This window comes from Dendroctonus ponderosae, unplaced genomic scaffold, assembly GCF_020466585.1.
Source record: "Dendroctonus ponderosae isolate FM_Combo_2020 unplaced genomic scaffold, Dpon_F_20191213v2 Dpon_F_20191213_1, whole genome shotgun sequence".
NCBI classification, from domain to species: Eukaryota; Metazoa; Arthropoda; class Insecta; order Coleoptera; family Curculionidae; genus Dendroctonus; species Dendroctonus ponderosae.
In genome coordinates this window covers 16,666,378-16,686,853 of record NW_026017110.1, presented here as the reverse complement: position 1 = coordinate 16,686,853, position 20,476 = coordinate 16,666,378, and the positions used below count along the sequence as shown (strand labels likewise).

General features: G+C 31.9%; 2 protein-coding genes and 1 long non-coding RNA gene across 7 annotated transcripts in view; 1 reads left to right on the top strand and 2 right to left on the bottom strand.

Annotated features, from left to right (window-relative positions):
- Positions 1 to 7,661, bottom strand: part of LOC109533728 (muscarinic acetylcholine receptor DM1) — a 50,684-nt gene extending 43,023 nt beyond the window's left edge. For all 3 annotated transcript variants that reach the window (XM_048664343.1, XM_048664339.1, XM_048664348.1), the window contains exon 1: positions 6,705 to 7,661. The gene's annotated coding sequence lies outside the window, so the exon portion shown is untranslated. The remainder of the gene's footprint in view (positions 1 to 6,704) is intronic.
- A 25-nt stretch (positions 7,662 to 7,686) lies between these two features.
- LOC125503636 lies at positions 7,687 to 18,619 on the top strand. 3 transcript variants are annotated; one of them, XM_048664353.1, is made up of 10 exons: positions 7,687 to 7,853; positions 9,753 to 9,879; positions 13,345 to 13,635; positions 13,786 to 13,976; positions 15,209 to 15,461; positions 15,515 to 15,749; positions 15,790 to 15,889; positions 16,321 to 16,416; positions 17,156 to 17,311; positions 18,105 to 18,619. In XM_048664353.1, the coding sequence occupies exons 3-10, from the start codon at positions 13,599 to 13,601 to the stop codon at positions 18,156 to 18,158; spliced, it is 1,122 nt and encodes a 373-aa protein (XP_048520310.1). In that variant the 5' UTR covers positions 7,687 to 7,853; positions 9,753 to 9,879; positions 13,345 to 13,598; the 3' UTR covers positions 18,159 to 18,619. The 3 variants fall into 3 exon arrangements, with proteins under 3 accessions (XP_048520310.1, XP_048520324.1, XP_048520318.1); XM_048664367.1 differs by lacking the exons at positions 7,687 to 7,853; positions 9,753 to 9,879; positions 15,790 to 15,889; positions 16,321 to 16,416; positions 17,156 to 17,311 and adding an exon at positions 12,832 to 12,891 and having other exon boundaries at positions 18,105 to 18,274; positions 18,335 to 18,619; XM_048664361.1 differs by lacking the exons at positions 7,687 to 7,853; positions 9,753 to 9,879; positions 15,790 to 15,889; positions 16,321 to 16,416; positions 17,156 to 17,311 and adding an exon at positions 12,832 to 12,891.
- Positions 11,734 to 14,552, bottom strand: LOC125503650. Its single transcript, XR_007281006.1, has 2 exons — positions 14,462 to 14,552; positions 11,734 to 12,868 (listed from the first exon to the last, which is right to left on the bottom strand). It is a non-coding gene; the product is annotated as an uncharacterized LOC125503650 (long non-coding RNA).
- Positions 18,620 to 20,476: the final 1,857 nt, after the last annotated feature.

The window sequence follows — 20,476 nt, the reverse complement described above, 5'->3', positions numbered from 1 at the left end:
TACCCTCTAGGTGATAGTTCTTGATTACTTTTTGATAAATAATTCGTTCTCATTACGAAATAGGAGCACTATTTATCAATCTGTAATAAAAGACGTGAGGAAATTCTATCTCAAAAACAAAATTTTTTGAGGCGAAATACCAACAAGAAGTTTGTAAAAAATGAATCCGCCTCAACAATATAGAACTTATCTATCAGGTTCAGTATTTGTCGCTTTTATATTTTTTAAAATATTTTTATTGTCTTAATCAGTAATTTTATATTATGCTGTCTGCTATGCAGTTTTAAGTTTTTTTAGTTTAAATATAACAAACGAAAATGAGGGTATGAAAATAAGTGTGTATCATAACGTGATAAAGTGTGGAAAAGTTAATTGCCGTAATTTTCTTTGTCCGTTGAATGATTGTCTCAAATTTTGTTTGCGTGGTATGGTACAAAAGTAACATACATATTCTGTGACCTGTGATTGTCCAAAGCTCTAGGAATATTAGATTTATCCTGTAATCTTGTGCGATTTTGTACCAGTTATTTAAATTACTTGTATTATCCGTAAAAATGTTTTATCCAAAGTTACAAAAAATGATCCTAAATTCAAAACAACGTTTTAATAATATGAAGTTTGAACTAATAGTGATCGATTATGCAAGACATCATCGTTAACTGGAGAGAATAGTTACCAAATGAAGATGAAGAGAGAAGAGAACAATTCGAACTGTTGATAAAAAAATGCAAATCTAAAATTGCCAAAATCAGAAGAACAAGTGAACATTTGGGTAACGAGCAATCGAAGCATGAAAATATTTGATTCTATAAAAATGATAATTTTAAAGTGAAAAGTTGGATAACGGCTATAGGAATTTTAGATTTTACTGAATCACCTTATTAATGATTTAAATTGGTTAAAAAATATTATTTATATATGAGTACAAAACCACAGTAGCTCAAAGAATCTGAAATTATGGAATTTGCTATATGGTTTCATAGATTTTATAAATCTATTAATCAGGTCCAAAAATAAAACTGGATAAAACAAATCAGATACGGGTGGTTTGTTAAAAAACTGTCAAGATGCTTTGTTAAAAAACTAGCGACTCGCCATCAGTCAATTAAGATGTTTCTAAAATAAATGAATGTAGAAATAGCAGTCATGTGTGGACTATCAACCTTTGATATCTCTCACCAGTAAACTATTTAGAAAATGTGTGGAAAATACTGGAATAAATAAATGAAACACGATTTTAAAACGTAATTATAATTTTAAAATATGAAGAATGCGAAATGTTCTAGATGGAATTAAAAACGACGCAAATTTTTAAAAGAATCATGGTCATATTAACGAGGCCAGCGTAGTACAGAGAGTGAAAATAAAGCTAAAATTGCTAGCAGGAGTTATATGAGAAAACATTAAAAACTATAATATCTACCACATCAGTAAACATTAAAATTCTAGGCATACATTGAAGTCGTTGTTATTAAACACTGAAATAAACCTGTTTCATTCACGACCAACTACTTTTATTGATATAGTAAGCGCAGTTTAGTATTTAAACAAAACATGATTATATTTTCATATACAGATGGTAGATTGATAAATGCTTTAAGCAAAGTTGTTGTCTTTCATGCAAAAATTTTTTGCTACAGCTGAACTAATTTTTCGAATTTTAGAACGTTGGATAAGTAGAAAAACGAGAATTCATAAAAATGTAAAAAGTTCATCTATAGAAAACGCCAAATTGCATGCAAAATACTTGTTCAGACGATTTTCTCTTCAATTCAAATTCAAGTAAATTAAGGCTTTTTTCTCAACGCTGACTTCAATTGGCAGCATTAATCTCTCTTCTGAAAAGCCGGTATACAAAAGACATTTTCGAGAAAAAGAAATTGTGACTATATTTATAAATTTGCTTATTCAGTCAGAAAATTAACAGTTTCTTATTAATCTCGTTTTATTTTAGGATAATTGAGAATTTACGTCTCAGCTCGCAAAAATTATTTTATTTATTCTTCAATTGTGCAGAGTTGAATTGAACACAAAATCATCTTCAATTGAACACAAAAATTTCAAGGGCATAGTCTTGAGCTGATTTTATTAGAAAAAGTTAATATGAAGAGGTGAGAAATGCGTTGTTTCCTATCAACCGAGATAAATTGAAAATTTATATTTCCAAAGTAGAGTTAAATCTTGGCAGCGGGGGCTATAAAAAAAATTTGGCAGCGGGGGCTAAACAATTGGTTTAGTGAAGCTTTTGAATTTAATTCGTTATCGTTACCGGTTGTTTTTATGTGTTCTGCATCATAAACTTATCAAAAAAACAATCGCAATTTGTGAGTAAAAGGAGGCAGGTATTGAGAAACGTTCGAGATAACTTTTATTAAGATTAAGGTAACTGTTAACTTCGGTTACAGGACCACCCCGATTTTATTTTAATAATAAAATTACCCATTATATACTGATTTCACTGATTACCGAACTATTTTTTTTATTTTTAAGGGCCCATAAATAGAGCAAATGACATACCAAATATGGCAAGAATATCTTGCATATATCTTGTAAACTTTAACACCCTGTGGATGAAAGCAAAAGCCTGTTCACTCCATGTTCAAATTAACGTTTTCTCATAAAATTAGCCCTTAAAGTGTTTGTACTCAATTAGGAAACACAATTGGGAATTCCTTTAAAAATATCCTCTCCCGGTTTATAGTTTTTATACAACTTAAGGCATAAAATTGAAATTTAAACTACTGCAAGCGGTTTCAAAATGTCCAAATGAAATCTACTGGACCCGAAGAGACATAAAAGTATACATGTTCTACTTTCAATGTATTAGTCAACAGGGTTCAGAGTGAATGTTTTTGGCGATTTCTAAATATTTCCAAATTTATTTGAGCTAAAAAGGGTTGGCACTTCTTGACGCAGAAAAGCTAAAAGTGTAAGTGCCATAAATCAGAAAGGATATCAGAAGTTCTGGATTTTGTATGTAAATATAACCATACGTAGAAATAGTATTGAACATTGAAACAGCCGAAAGTTTTGAGCCGTAAAGTCATCATCAAAAATGTTTATTGGGATATTTCAAAATAACCAACTTGCTAGGTTCGAGTATTAAAAAATTTTAATAAAATGAATCGTTGTCAATATTTTTGTATTTTAACGTAGATTGTATTATTTGGAAAATGCACTGACTTTAATTTTAGCGGCTTTTCAGATTGGTTTAGCTTATTAATATTTCAAACATTACAATACCTCAACAATCAAGAGTAACCATAAGAGTTATTCGGACAACTGCCAAGTCTCCAGAATTTAATTTACATTTTCAATCGTTTCAGGCAGTGATGATCCGGAAACAGAATTCGTACTTGAAGATGTGCACCCTAAAACCTCGAAATGATACGTGGATACGTTCAATATTTTAGATAGAATCGACTCAAGAAACACCCAGACTATTAACGTACGTGGTACAATTTAGAACTCGAAAACATAAATGGCATACCAAATGGCAACTACAAAGATTGTTTGCACTTTTTGTTTCAAAAAGGTAAACCGCATAATACAGAAAAGGAAGTATTCGTCAAAAGCGGCAACAAATTTAAAACTCTAATAATTAACAAAACTGTAGCCAAAAAATGATAAAAATGCTGGAAAGACCAGTAACAAATCATAATTCGCTGCAGATAAAATGTGAAGCTCGCCGAAGCAACAACAGATGTAGACAAGCACATATTTCAAAGCGAGAAGCGCAATATTTTAAAATAAAATGCATTTTATTGAAATGGAAAACGTGCACCTTATTTTGAGTGGATTTTGCCTTAATAATGTAGAATATTCAATTTGGGTTTGTTGCCAGTTGCAAAATCAGTTTGGCTCTTAAATGGATTGAGCACAGCCAAAAAATAATTGGTTTTATCAAATAAAATTGTGCTTTAATGGATCGGATATGCACGAATCCGTTCATAGAACAAGAAATTTCGATCAATTTAACCATTGAAATTTGCAACCTGCAACCAAAATGCAAGAATTTTTCAATAAACTACAGCGTAGTGAAAAATGCAATAATTGCATTCATAGACTAGTGTATTTTCAAACAATCGCCACCAGATAATGTTGGTGATAGAAACGTTGAAAGGCTCAACAGATAATCCAATACAGCATTAAAATAGATGAATTTAACAAAATCAAAACCAATTGAATGGAAATCGATTGAACAAACAACTCCTCGTTTCTATTATTTTGGTGCCAATGATCGTTTCATTTGGGGTTGCTCATCCATTTAGAGTCTCACAAAATTGACAAACCTGAACGCTATTGCAATTAAAAAACACAACCTTTAATAACGAATTTTGCGCCTTTGAAAAATCATGAAAAACTCGCAGTTGCTCCCACGTCTGCATATTGCGACTACCCAGAATTTTAAAACTAAGTTAAAATTTATGGGTTATTTGAATATCATTACACCGTATTTGGGACAAAGCTAGTTGAGCAAAGGTCATAGGGTTTTATGAGGGGTAACGCGGAATAATAAGAAGACAAATGATAAGTAAATAAATTGAAGACAAACATCAATCTGCATTTGAATTGCTTTAGTGGGTGGGGATACTATAATATATAATATTGACAGTGACTATAAGGAAAATTTAAAGTTTTTCCGTGTAAGCTATTTGTCGACTCAGAGAAAGTGAAAATGTAGGCGGCTTAAAATGATCGAACAAAACAGACGAAGGAATAAATTAAAATATTAAAACAGTGGCAAAGTGCTAGTCCCTAAAACTATAAGTAAGTAAATGGAGCAAAATGAATCTACTTAAAAGATGTGAACAATTAGAAATTAATGATGAAGAATCTGGTATCGCGACAAATACAAAATTGCTTTTATAACAGCCACAATTATAAATAGTCATAAAAAGTATACTAATACATAATGTTAATAACTTGCGCCGTTTCATGTTGTAACATTTTATTTTAGAAAATTATTACAAGAATTTAACCATTTCTCCAAAAATGGTTAAATCCATTTCCTCCATTTCTTACTAGTTTCGATTTGGAAGCAATTGAGGCAAATTGAAAAAAAAATTGTTAAACTAAGATCTATCTCAATTATAACTTAAAATAAAATAAGTACAAAATTACACCTAAACACATAACATATTGTGACAAAGCATTAGGCGGACTTAAAACGATAGCCAATTTCGAAGAACTTAAGTAAAACTCAAAAAAGTCACATTAGAAGCAAGTAAACATACTAACAAATTGATTCTGCTCTTCATGACGCCTTGAGTAGTTCAATGGAAATTTCCATGAAGAGAGGATAGGAAGGTTGAAGACGTGCATAGCTTAAATTAAAATGGAGACATTCCAGCAGAAATTCATGAAAATAAACCTGAAAAAAAGTAAAACTAATCATGACGAAGATGACCAACCAACAATGATATAGTAAAAATTCAAAAGAACACTTGCGATGTTTGAAGCCTAAAAACCATTGCATTAATTAAAATCTTCAGTTGTAAAAATAACAGGCAAGATAATTTGTTTCTTCCAAGTTGCTCATTTCATCTTTAAAAGAAGACTTTGATAATAATATGTATTGTCTGAATCTATATTTTTGCGGAACAATAACAAGACAAATGATAAGTAAATAAATTGAAGATAAACATCAATCTGCATTTGAATTAATTAATTGAGATTAATAGTTTTTAAATATTGACAGTAAATATGAAGAAAATTTCAAGTTTTTGTAAATGCATGCTGGTTAAAATAATCGAACAAAACAGGCAAAAGAAGAAATGAAAACAACGGCAAAGTGTTAGTTTGGAAAATGTGGAGCAAATAAACGGGGCAAAATTAATCAACTGAAAGCGCCTTTAAACTTATAAAGAACGATAGATCATGCAGAATCTGGTTTTATGCTGGTATATAAACAATGCTGGTAGATAATAGACTAGTGTATTTGCAAGCTGATAAATGCTGGCCATTCTGTTTGGCTCTGGTTCCAGAAGCTTGTAATAACATGTTTTGATAGTAGGACAGCTGTCCAGATTATTCCACCTAATCCATCAAACAATAAAGGTAGTTTTATTGAAACCTGCCGAGACTAGATTTGATGCAATCCATTATCTAAGTGAGTAACACGAGCTTACCTCACTGGGCGGCTACTTGTGAGGTGCATTGAAATGCAGCTTTAGGCTTTAGTTTACTCAGCTTTGACATATATTATATGTGAAACGATCAGATCAACGGGCTTATAAGTTTGAGTAAATGTGGTCCAGATATCAGTCTCAGAAACGCGTTCATTTTCTAGCCATTTCCGTTGCTGGCCTGCAATTGCCAATAGAGAACCAGAGCAGTGAATCGGGATCTGGATAATGATTATTCTATTCGGGTATTTTTGGAGTAAATCAGCTTGTTGCATTAGAAGCTATATTGATTAAAACGGCAAATGAGCATGATTTAAAACTGCTTTGAGACTAGAGACTGACAAGTTACAAAATTTCCAACTGTCCATCAGCAAAATGTGTCGCGAATGGAGGCCGCAAATTTGCAGAAGAAAAAGGGGTGAAGGTGGGTGCAATTAATGAAGTTAAACAACACCATGTGAATCGGAAAACGTTCCCGGGCAGCAACCCTCCCTGGACCAGGCGCTGTCAAATCCTGCACGAGGCGCATCGTTTGGTAAGCCGTACGACTTAAGGGCTGCATTAATGGAAACTTACCTGCTGGCTCACATTTTGTCGCCCGGACATAGTCCCAACATGATCAGAAACGAACACACATCACATCACTGACTGACTTCTGGATTGCTCTGCAATCTTGCTGCCAGGATGCAGCTCGCTCCATAGGCGTGGACTGGCTGGGCGCCTACTATGCGGGTCGCGGTCGCTCCTCACGCGCCCCCTTTTCCCCGGATGCCGAGATGTGGATACATCGGGATACGGGATAGCGGGAACAGGCAAATCGGGCGTTCTCGCATCCTGGGAGGCTGCGCCGAACGGGCGCAGCCAACTCCAAACGGCCCGTCGAGATTTTTGAGGAATTCAAACTTTGCGTAGCGGATGGTTAGGGATTGTTTTCCAAACTGCATTGCTAGACGTCGGTACCCCACATCATCACTTGAACGAGTCTTCTAGTTTAGCTCCAAGGATTCCTGCATGCAGGCTGAGTCAGTGAAAATATCACGTCCTTCCTGTTCAGGAGCTATGCGAGTTGAATGCACTTTCAACTTATCTATACAGGGGGATTCAAAATTGACGTCAATACTTTGAGGGTGTTTTGGGGGAACAGAAAAAACGGTTTAAAAAATTCTTATCAAAAACTGAGACATTTGCACAAACTAGATCATTAATACTTTATATACTAATACTACAATATTTTTCAAAGGAAACTGCCTCATTGGCATTACGGAAATGCATGTTGCTTCTTAAATATTAAAAGCAAAAGTGATTCAACTTTAATTCGCTATTTGATATCATAATTGTTTATTGAGATTTGATATTGATATTCATATTTGATATCATCATTGTCATCAGTTTGCAATTTCATGTTTATTGTTATTGTTTATCAACGGAACCGCATGTTGCAAGCGGAGCGGAATCGTATTGGGTTCAAGTTCAGCGAGCAAAATTTCAATATCTCGGACACTAACGTCAATTGTTATTACTATCAAATAGGTATGATCACGATCCGCTTGCAAAAACATAAACAGGGTCAACAGTTGTTCCTTGTTATGGTTTGGGGTGCTACTTGATTCTATTCACCCCTGTTTTCCACTTTTAAATTATGTGGTTATTCTGCACCGTTTGTAACGATGGATGGTTGACTTACTCTGATGACCTCTGTGTTTGTATCTTCTGTCCATAACGATTGTACGTGCTATATTTTGTACTGTTTTTTTATATTTTTTAATTTTTTACCATTGTTGACTGTACTCTACGTACTTTATGTTCTGGTATTTTTTTTATTACTCGCTTTGTCCATAAAATTTGTGAATTTTTCCGTGGCAATAAAGCATATTTTGATTTCATTTGATTTGATGATTAAAATTCACCTAGCATTCGTAGACTATGGCAAGGCATTAGATTCGGAATAACACTAGAATAAACTCGAGAAATAGGGACCTTCTAAAATACATCTGCGGAAAACTAAGCCTGCAAGTTAAAATTGGGGGAGAACTTAAACAGCGAGGAGTAAGACAGGGAGACTTTCACACTGGCTTTAGAAGATGTTTTTAAACGAATGAACTGGGAGGAACGAATAGGAATAAACTAAAATAGCAGATCCCTTAGCCACCTTCGATTTGCCGATGACATAGTCCTGATAAGCAACAACCTGGAGAGACTTCAACAAATTCTAACGAAGCTAAAAGAAGCTTCAGAAGGAATAAGAATGAACATAAACCTTTCCAAAACTAAGACATTTTGGTTGGACTTGGGCAGGGCACCACGTCGCCAGACAGGAAAATACAAGATGGACAAAACTCATTCTATAATGGAGACCTAGACTTTTCAAACGAAGCATCGCACGATCACAAAGAAGGTGGATTGACGATATAATAGAGAAAGCAAAAAGTGACCGGTACCAAATAGCAAGGGATAGGTTGGAGGGGAGACGACGAGGGAAGGCTTATCTTCAGGGGTGGACCGGAAAGGCTGCTGAAGAAGTAGAATAACTCATCTTCGAGGAAACTTGCCATTAGTTTGAAAGTAATAAAATAACACTCCAACAATCGATACTTAATCACGCTTTACATGCAGGGTGATTCAAAATTGGCGTCGTTCCTCTAGAGGTGTTCTCTAGCGGTGTTTTAAGAGTACAGAATTTTTTTTTTTTTAAACTACTATTGTTGTTAAAAGTTGAGAAATTTGCAAACAATTATATTAGAAAAACGGCAACAATGTTTTTCAAGGTAATCTGCCTAATTAACATTACGTAAATACCTGTTGCTTCGTAATTCGACATTAGTTACACACTTTTAAATTATTTGTGCACGTTTGAAGCACATTTATTCGAATGATTTTCTAATATTAATAGTTCCATAATTGATACACGAATTCGAAATCTGAATTAGTTGCACTTACTAAGAGAAAATAACAGGATATTTTCTGAAGATCATAGAAAACTATGAGAGTTTGGCATCATTTTCCGAACATCTTACTTTCTACAAAAACAAAATAAAAAATTGTCTTGAAATATGACGAAAAAGGCGGCGTCATGTGCCGAAATCGATTAAAACTAATAGTTAATTTGAAATGGTGATATTTCGTGTGAAAACGGTCCATTATTCTCATGCGTATTTAGTGCCTTATCCAGTAGTGCAAAAATGAGAGGTATGATAAAAAAAGTTGGCGAAAAGTTCTCATGTAAATGTGTAATATTCAAAACTCCTTTTTGTGTAAAAACTGCAGCTACTTATTAACTCAAGTTTCACTTACTAAATAGGGGTTTTAAATATCTATACAATTATAGAAAAACAGGCTTTACAGCTCAAAAGGTTTACTTCCTAAATGGGTTGTTTATTGCTCTGTAGCGGGGTAGAAATAAGAGGGCTCGCTCAATATGTTCTCCAGATATGAGCAAAAAGTTGGCGGAAAACATGAAATTTTGGCTGAATCTTGGACCCAAATGTGTGATCTAAAAATTTAGCTTTTGATGTAACAACTGCCACAAGTTCCTATATCGCGTATCACTTAGTGAATGGGGTCTTTAATATTCTATCCAATAATACGAACTTTATATTATATTTATATATATTTCATCATTTATAGCGCAAATGGTTTTTGGGATATGACGAAAGTAGTACCGTCAGCCAAGACCCACCCAGGGTTGTAGAGCTAACCGAAGAAGTACAAGAAGAAGCTCCCTCCACATGTAAGATCAAAACAAAGATCAAATGTAAGTTTCTAATTTTAGAAAGAACCCAAATATCGAGTTTTTTATCGATATTATTTGAAAAGTTACCTAAAAAACAAGAACGAATATTAATTTTTTTAACAATCTGTGGATGCGAGAAGTAAAGCCTTGCAAACACTTACCTACATATATAAAAATTTTATCTTAAAAATAAGTGCTAAATGGACATTCTTCACTGTTAGTACACTAAGTTATTAAGTTTTTAATAGGGTTGTATATGTATATTTAAAGAATCGCTATCAGACATATGAAATTATGTTTAAACCGGCTATTTTTTGATTGCCCAGTTATAACAATTAATTTTGGTTTGGTGACATATACCATGTATAAATGTATGTATAAATTGTTGTTCTGATTGTATTTGTACATATCTTCTACAAAAACAAGCTCTTTTTATTCAAGTCTCTACAGTTATTCATTCATGAGCTATTTGAAGATTGACAATCCCCACATCTCTAGTCTAATAACTATTGGTGTAGATGCCTTTACTTTTTTTACTTTATCAAAAATGCTATTTTAAACCATTGCGGTATTTTTGTTTTAAAATTTGGCGCTAATTTCTGTTACTGTGCAAGATATGAAATTTTTTACTTTTTTCTTTTGACGGGACAACGCTCTAATTCCCTGGCCCTTATAAACATTATTATTACAGCTTGAGTGCTTCATGGTTCTTCCGTTTTACAGCTTTTTTGACATTTGTTACCAGTGTCGCTTTGTCTAAGCGTCTTCTGTATGCTTTCATATTTGAGATAAAAATTACATGCACTTTTTCAATTTATAAATTAAATCAATTTGAAGTTTGAAAAATCACTAAATGACATTGTTTTTTTTTATGAAAACCTTATATTGAGTAGCATTAACGTTGATTTTTTATTAAAAATGTTTATCAATAAATGCTTTTAAAAGATGTGTTCAGCTTTCTAAAACAAATTTTCCTACAAAAATTTTATGCTGAAAATTGTTATAGACAAATTTTTAAAGCAAACCTTGCACACCGAAAAAATTGAAAATTCAGTACTGGATATTTAAAAATTATGAGGAAAATTAACTGATGATGATTTTAGAACAGTGAAACAGCGCAGCCCAAAAATGAAAGTATTTCGCTCGGGAAGAAAGAGTTTTCTAATACCGCTGTTTGAATCTTTTCTAAAAAAGAATTAGAGTTAAAATTGTATCTAAAAAGCATACAGTTTTCTAAACAGCACATCCGGAAAGGATGTGTAATTTCGCCTCTATGCAACCTACTGCTTTTCCCATCATTATAAAAAATCGACCCTATTTGATCGAATTTATGTTATTTACGAACACTCTTTACATAGTTTATTATAAGGCATGATTCGAGGTTTTTAACCCTGTACATACCATCAAATTTCGCATATGAATGTATAATTTGCCACCCTCGGTATTATGAACTGTAAAGGGCTAGTGCTTGAAAAGCATTGAAAACAAATTTTGCAAATCGCCCACCCTTTCCATACAAATATCGATTCAATTCAATTCGCATGCGAATTAAGCAGAGTGCTTGAACTATCTGGCATTTTCTGGATATCTGATTTTCAACATTTCTTCTAATATCATTAATTTCTGACTGAGAAAAACAGACCTTCACCCACACGTGAAATTCCGGTGCATCGAGTGCATTGATTTCGCCCTAAAGTCTCGTAGATTGTGACGATCCATCCACCAGAGGGCACACGATTTCGCCCTACTAGCGTAATTCTTCCTGGAAAATACGATTAGAAGTCACGTCCGAAACGACATTTTAGAGTTAATGAACTATCCAGGCAGACTCTGTTGCGAAACTAATAATATAAGCCAGCCAACAAAACAGTTTGCTTTACTTATTAATAGTAGCTGTTTCTTTTCTTATTACTAATTATCTAGAGTACTTTAAGTTAAATTGTAACCTTTTATTCAGATTGGGGCTAAAAACAGAACAGAAGGACCCGTAGTATCCAAAATTTGCTTCCCAGTTTTTTCTACAGCTGCTTTTTAATTTGTTCAAGATATTTGGAGCATTGATTAAATTGAAGGTCTGATTTTCTTGAGCAATGTCATTTTTGCTTTGTTATACAATTTCGGCCTACATGTTTTTATATTCAAGAAACATTTATTTGTCAAAAAATCACTTAGATGATTTAAATTGATAGCGTTTCTGGAAAACAACAGGGGCTGTTTGAACTTAGGCACATAAAAAATAAAAGATTTGCTAGAAAAAAAGAGATTTTTTTAAATGTGAAACCATCCAACTGACGATTGTGTGAATACGAAAACTGTGAAAAAACCTTTTCTTGTCGCTGCCAGCAATACTTTAATGACGAGTAAGAAATTTCCGACAACGTTTCTTTTGTAATTTCATTCACTTCAAGTTCCCATTCAAAATATTTTACGTTCAATTATAAAATGCTTGTTACGATCGAGCAGAGAAAAATAATGCCATTTATGTGAACTAATTATCAATCCAAATGTGAATTCACACCCATATCTCCCGATGAACTACGCTGAATAAAAACCTGAATTGAAAAATCATTTTAAACCGTTCATTTACGAACTTTTTCTGTTTAGGGCACTTTATCGAAAGCATGCATGTTGCATTATATGCACAAGCAATGACCTGTCAGCGATACACAATTGAATACTGTTAAGTGTATTATACCGCCCTTTACACTGTATAGAGTTTCGACATCTCCATTATTCCATGGCTCGGTCCATATTCCATTTTCAGGTTGGCATTAATAATAGGTGAGCAGCTATCTTTTGCCAGTCGTGTTCTCGCTAAGCCCATTGTCATTTTACCGCTGTAGTCTGCTCAATAAAGACAACCTTATCTTTCCATTCCGCGGCTATTAATATGAGTTAACATTATACAGCTGCTTTTCAATAATTTCTATGCTTCGTTCTTCTTAGAATAGTCCCAACATTCAGGCGTGTCTATTCAATTTCGCTTCAGTTTCCTAAAGACGACCTAGAACTACAACATACAATGCCACTAAGGTGAGTAATTAAAAAATAATCTGTTCAATTTATATGAAGTCTCAGCATATTATCAATATGCAGCTATAATTAAAAAATCCTTTGCTCTGCTTGTGCAGTAAAATTTACTGTCAACGTCTCCAACCAGTACATTAATATTAACAAAAGTCTTTGGCTCAAATTTTTGCAAGATTGTATTAAGTTTTAAACAATGTTGGAACTTGTTAACTTCCCTTATAAGCAGCAATAAAGAAAAGTGCCAACTATCGTGCAACAAATCAATGATTTCTTCGAAAATTTCAAATTGCTCCAACATAAAGTTCAATGTTTTAATTTCAAAATGTTTAAATCTAAATGACTTGAACTAGTTGATTCGATATCCCGCGCCACCCTGTATTTAGAATAGTAAATCTGGCTGCATTATTTAAACTTGTTGTTGCTTATTTTTATATTTCCCTCCTTTCATTGTTATAGATGTTTTGGTCATTTATTTACTTGTTTATTGACTATGAGACAATCTAAACGACCTGTTTTACTTAGAAACAAAGGGAATATTTAACCATTTGAAGTTAATTTACCAAAGTTAATTTACCAAAGACTAATTGAAGATCAAAAAATAAGCCGAACCTCACAAAGACGCATAAAGCAGAATAATAAGTTGAAAAACAGTGGATTTGAATTTTGAGATGTCCGAACGCTGATCCACTAGTTAGAACCCTTTATTTGCTATGGCTGGAAGTAAGGAAACTAAAAAGCGTTATCAAGGTAAATTTTCGCCTTCATCTTCTAGTTCTTCAGTTCAAAAAATTGACGATTGTTTTAATATCAAAAAGAAGGAAGCTAAACATTTTATTACAGTTTAACTTATAAAAAACGAATCAATTCTGTAGCATGTTTTGATGTACTTTGCTTTAGACTTGGGATGTTATTTTCGTTTTACCGAAACATGCCTGGATATCTACAAGTATAAAATGGTTTATTTCTCGGCAATTGCAAACTGCTGCAGTTATACTCTTGCGGGCATTGGATTGGTCGCTTATGGTTTTCGAACAGGTTTCGAAAAGTTCTGCCTTGACTATGGACTCTTAGTTATTATGATGGTTGTTGTGAGTATGTTTTGTAAATTATATAAAGAAAAATTAAAATTGCGACTTTTGCTACATTAATATAACAATATAATGTTATACCTCAATGAAGTCTGCGAAAGAGTGTCCGAAATCTAAAATGATAAACAAAAACTTAGACTTTTTAAAGATTATCATTCTTTTATCTTCTATTTTTTCTTTTTCATTAACTAGCAGGGGGTGCACGTTTTATACCATTAAATGCCAAAAAAACAGGGTTTGCCAGTTAGCAATTTAGCTAAATTTCAAATTAATTAGTAAATTTTTGAAAACGACTCAAGTTCCTATAAAACTAGCATCTGCTGTCTTCTTTGGTCGGCTCGTACAAGTAACTAGTAAAGGTTATCAATAGTGTAGGGCCGATCAATATTAAGAAATCATTTTTAATTGCCTAATTTTACATGATATAACTTAAATACGTTTTATATGAATGAAAATAGTTCGATTATTTGTTTTCTTTTACTTACTTTTACTTCTTTGACGTTGGTTGATTTCTTTAGCAGTATCCATCGACGGTTTTTTTTTAAAGCCATTGATATTTTTTCTATAATATATAATGTTATTTACATAAACAATAAAACTTATTTATAATATACAGGGTGTCCCATAAGCACATGATCAAAAGGATACTGCGACATTCTTTGCATCAAAAGAAACGATCTAACTTTTATTATCAAAAAATATCTGGCTCCTCTGCTATTGATGGTCAAAGTTTTTGAAAAAAATTATCTTTTGTGAAATATTGGGAGAATGGTACGATGTATTTTAGTGAAACTCGCTGTGAATTTGATCGTATATAAATAAGACTCATATTTTGATGAAACAATCCAGTTATTAGTAATTATATATTTATAAACATTTTAATTCAGACACATTTTTTATATTATTATACAGGGTTATTCACGCTATACGGCACGGAAGTTTGCGGCAAAACCGTTTTATTTTTAAAAAGTATTATTTTATCAATTAAGAGACGCCTACCGGGCGCACATTTAAAAAATATTTTTGTAATGTACAGGATGTCGCAAAACCCTAAAAGGATCAAAGTTGTATTTTTTAAATGAAATTATTTAAAAAACCTTAAGATTTTACGGTTTTGCCGCAAACTTCCGTGCTGTATAGCGTGAATAACCCTGTATAAAATTATATATTCATAATATAAAAAATAAGTAAATATAAATAATAATACAGCATTTTTTAACATTATCTTCCAGTATAATTGTCATATAACAATATGTTTAATATATCATAAAAAATGGAAGGCAATGAGACAGCAATTTGTGGCTGGTTTTTCCTGGAACTTAGATAATTTTGCACCTAGTTATCGAATGGAAATTTTGCGAATATCATCAGGAAACGAAGAAAGCACTAAGCTCGTTGGTCTTGCTACTGCACTTATTACAATATCTATTCAGGTCGACTTTTATTCAAGCATTAAAGAAATTATCCTCTACTTTGGTATTCCAGGTACTCGTATAAACTTCTATTTCAAATTCCAACACTTACTCTTTTGGTTTTAGAACATTTCATACCCATAATTTTGGTGGGTATCTACACGCATATTGTGTATATGTCGTTGAGTTCAGTTATGGCCACATACTACATTTTCTACTTCTTGTGGTTGATCAGAATTCAACAAGTAGTGCTGCGGAGCATGGCTGATAAGTTTCGAAGCAACATTTTGCTAAATCGCAGTGATAATTTTGTGGAAGACGCATTAAAATCGATAATCAAAAGCCACCAAACAATAATAAGGTAGAGATCGATAGAATGGAATTTCTAAGCTTGTTTGTAGATGTTTTAGGTTGGTTAAAAATGAGTCACATGTCCTACGCCTTGGTACAAGCATTTCCATGTTCCTCTGTCTTGGTTTTTTTGTATTCTTGGTTACATCAGTAAGTTGTCAATTATTCATTCAGTATTGTTATTTAGAATATAATATTTTTTTCTTGAATGAATGGTAGAAATTTTCACGCAACATCCGTTCAGAAAACCTGTTTAGAAATCTTTGATATAAATGTCATACAATTTTCAGTTGCTGTAAAGGAGATACTAATATCGTGGCCGCACCAAAAATTATTAAAAATCTTTTGTAGCGTAATGTGCAAATAGGGATTAAGAGGGTCTAAATGATCAATTAATGTAATTTTAAATTCCAAAGCAAATATAGCAAATCGAAGCCATTAAATTGACATTTTTTAGAAAATCGGCAAAGGCAAAAAGCGAACGGTTGATTTTAAAATTTTATACTTTTAATATATACTGCAATCAAATAATCAAAAAATATTTGCAGAATTTTAGGTTATTTCAGTATTTTAATTTTCAGCCCTTTCATACGAGCATGCAGGGTCAAGTTGGGTTTATATCTGTGCACATATTTATATTTTATTTGTCGCATGAAGGGCAAAATGTGGACGACGAGGTAAATACATATTAATAAGATACAAAGTAATTCGGGAGAAAATAAATTAAACAAATTTGTAGGAGGTTACAAGCAAAATTTGCTCATTGATGTGCATATGCTTTTTTTTTCTTTAAGAGGTACATTAATTAATTGTAATTTAAAAACTAAAAGAAAAAATATTTCAAAATCAAAGAAATATTTAAAAGCAAAAAGCATCAAGATGTCACAAATTTTCGGAAATATCAGCTTTTACATAAACTTCTTTGTGCATTTATATCTTGTTCTGGTTGCGAGTTTTTGCGAACAACAATTCACTAAAACATTTTAATTTCACATATAATACCAACCATTTTATCTACCCCCAAAGACAAAAATCTAGAAGAATTTCTAACACAATTGGAAAAATCATATTTCCTCTAAACTGTCTTCTAAAAAATTTTGACTTTATTAACTGTTTATATACTTTATAGGTTTTATAATAATTTTTGTTGTTAGCTTTTAAATTAAAATTAATAAATTACTCTCTGAAATAAATATTAAGTGGGTTTGAGCAAATGAGCTTATTCCGACTTTCTAGACATATCTGAAAAATATTTCCTGTCCAACTAACAAAACAGACATATTTAGGAGTGTTGGGGCATTTGAGCGACCCCAATACCTTTAATATTTAGATAATAGGTAACCTTGCATGTATACGGATGTATAATAAAATATAAATGCTTTATAAAGTGTTCCAATTTATTATATATTATTTAAGAATGAACAGTTTCACATGCTATTATATGAGTTCAACTGGTATGCATGGAACACAAAAAACTGTAAAATATTCGCAATATTCTTCATGAACACCGCAGAAATGGCAAAGGAGCAGGGAAGTGCTTTATTCCAGGTTAATCATGAATATTTTATGAAGGTAAATTGCAGAAGTTGTTCTAAATGTGGACGCAATTGAGATTGAATGCCATTTTATAGGACGATTTTTTTTGTGAATAAAATAAAGTTTTTAAGCTAACAATGCCAATTTAAAAAAGAGGTTGAGTAAATGTGAAGAATTTTTCAAAATTCAAATATTTATATTCAACGTTTCTGTGAAAAATATGTCCAAATTTCGTCAAGTATCTCCTAGTTTTTGAATTAAAATTACGGACGTATACCATCATTAATTTTTCAGAAAAAAATAAATATTTTGTTCTTATATATTATTATATTATTACAGTGGATCATTTTTCATAAAAGTGAACCTTTTGTTAAATATTTTAACTGTAGGTTTTGCATTTGATCTATCTGCTCATTCGTTTTAACATTTTTTGATATTTTATGAAAAGTTTCAATGTGATTTTTGCATGTTAAAGATTAATTCGTTTTTATCTGCTCATTAACGCGCAAAGTACTCAAATCAAATGCGGAAAGAAAAATGAATTTGCTAATTAATATTATTATGCAAAAATATAAAATAGTTTGTAAAACATTTTTACTGAGGGTACAATCACTGAAAGGCAAATAGTTGCTTATTTATTTTAAAAATTTACAAACTATATTAATATGCTATTTTTCACATTTCAAATCATTTTTTCATCAAGTTTGCAATATAGAAAGCTTTTTAGGTCAATGAATATGTAGAATATGCATGAGTGAATGAATATGAGCAAAATATGTTTCAGAAAAGAATATTCTAGTATTCCGAATAAAGCTTTTTACATTTTCAGACCGCAAGAATGGCATACGCTTTGCTCAACCTACTTAGAACAACTACTAATTAGTAAACTAAGCTTGTTAATAAGCTTTGTCACGGTTGCTGAAAAATCCCGTTCACTGTCCACTTTCACAAAAATTAAATTCACATTCAAGTTCCAGTTGGTAAATGGCTGGGCGTCAAGTAAGTACTTCAATTTATTTTTCCTTCAAAAATATCGAATTTCTAATAAGATTCATTCAGACGAATTTCAGGTCGACTTAAATTTATATCCCTATAACTCTGAGAGGTTTTCGTCGTTTTCTAGATGAAAAAATATTTGTTCACCACCCATAAATTCGATAACTAAATAGTGAGCTGGAAACAATGCAGCCAATTTTCTTAGTCAAATATTCAATTGTAGTGAAAATAAATGTCGTGATAATGCAACATAATAAAAAACCAAATTATCAAATATTCAAATAATCCCGTTTAGCTTTTAAGACATTATGTGAATTATCTGAATAAATGTTGCTAAAGTTATGAAAACAGCCTTCTATTGACTATAATATTTTTCCTCCGACTGAGTACTTAGCTCTTTCCGAAAAACATTTTTCCTATATAATCACAAACTGTTTGTTGGGTATATCGCCTCAGAATTTTTTTTCAGGTTACTTAAAAAAACGATTTTCGGTTGTGAATGTAAATCTGTCACCACAAAATATTTACAAAACCGGGTCTACATTCTAAGCATATTTATAGAGCATTTCTTGTTAGGTATTGCTTGAAACTGGTGAGTTTTTGGTTTTGGTCACCGAGAAAAAATCTTCTAAAATGTCTTTCAACAGCTTAAAAAAATGAAAGCAATTTGAACAAAATTCCCAATAAATTTTTATTCATAATCTATGCTATAAAATATAGGAAAAATTGTAGATCTATATTGATGAGGCGGATTCATGTTTTCACAAACGAGTTGTTGGGTATTTCGCCTGAAAATGTTTTTTTTTATTTTTTAAAAAAGATAATTTTTTCACGTCTTTTACTACAAATTGATAAACAGTGTTCTTATCTCGCAATAAGAACGAATTCTTTATCAAAAGGTAATAAAGATCAATCAAAGAATCACCTAGAAGGTTTCCTGCGACACACTTAGGCTCAAGCTGTAAGAGAAAATTCCAATTAGTAAAGAAATTAATTTGAAAAAAACTATAACGTTTCGTTCCTCGACGTTTCGATTACTATTTTCTGCTGTGGTTAACAAAATAACCGGATTTAACCTAAAAACGAGTATATTAATTAATAGATTATGTAACAATATTAGGAGAACACAAATATGTAAAATTCGCTCTGATAATTTATTTTTTATTATATATGTTACATGACCGTATATGTAAAACCGGCAGTATATAAAATGATATATACGGACCAGTTACAAATTTGTCCTTCAAGAAACGGACTAGTTGGTTTGTAAAGGACTAGACTGTTTATAGTCTGATTCTATATACCGTCTATAACATATACATATACAAAAAACGGATTTTCCATAGTTTCGCATAGATTGTTCATCAAAATTTATTGAGAATTTCTCTGTGACCAAAGCCAAAAAACTCGCCAGTTTCAAGGAATACCTATGTAGGAATGATCTATAAATATTCTTAGAATGTAAACCCGATTTTACATATTTTTTTTGCATTTACATTTACATACACAACTCAAAATCGTTTTTTTAAGTGGACCTATAAGTAAATTTTTGTGCATTTCGATTTCTGGGTCAAATTTGGTCTGCGATTATGTTGCTCAGAAATTATTTTAATTTTAAATAAACGTGTTCTTTAATCAAACAATTCAATATCTGATATTTCTGATTCAAGATAGAATATTGCACTTTCTCCTCAATACAGACCATAATAAGTACTTAATTACATGCTCATAGAAATACCACTCAGGCTATCACGATTCTTGTTTAGACAATGATATTCAAAGAGAAAAATAGATTTACTATTTTTGCAAATATGATCGGTAATATATAAGTGTTTTTCTTTTGGATTCTGTCACAATCAAAAAAACATTCTTACACTTTTCAAGTGGTTCAAAATTGTTGTTAAAATATATCTACGCGATAAAAATCTTTAGAAATTTTGCAAGTGAGCTCTTGTTATCTCTCAAAATAAAATTAAGCCAATTTTGAGTTTTTTTTTGTATAATTTTGTCTTATCAGCTGATATACTGGAAGAAATGGAGGTGATTATTTCATTCAGTGTCACTGACTGTGATCAAAGTGTCCAAGATAAAACAATGTTGCTTTATTAGAGGTTCTTGTTTGGTTTTTGTCGTGTATATTTGTTTCGGGCATTTCGATTGTACCAATTTGTAAACGTTTTCAATGTAGACGCTGCAAACGATATT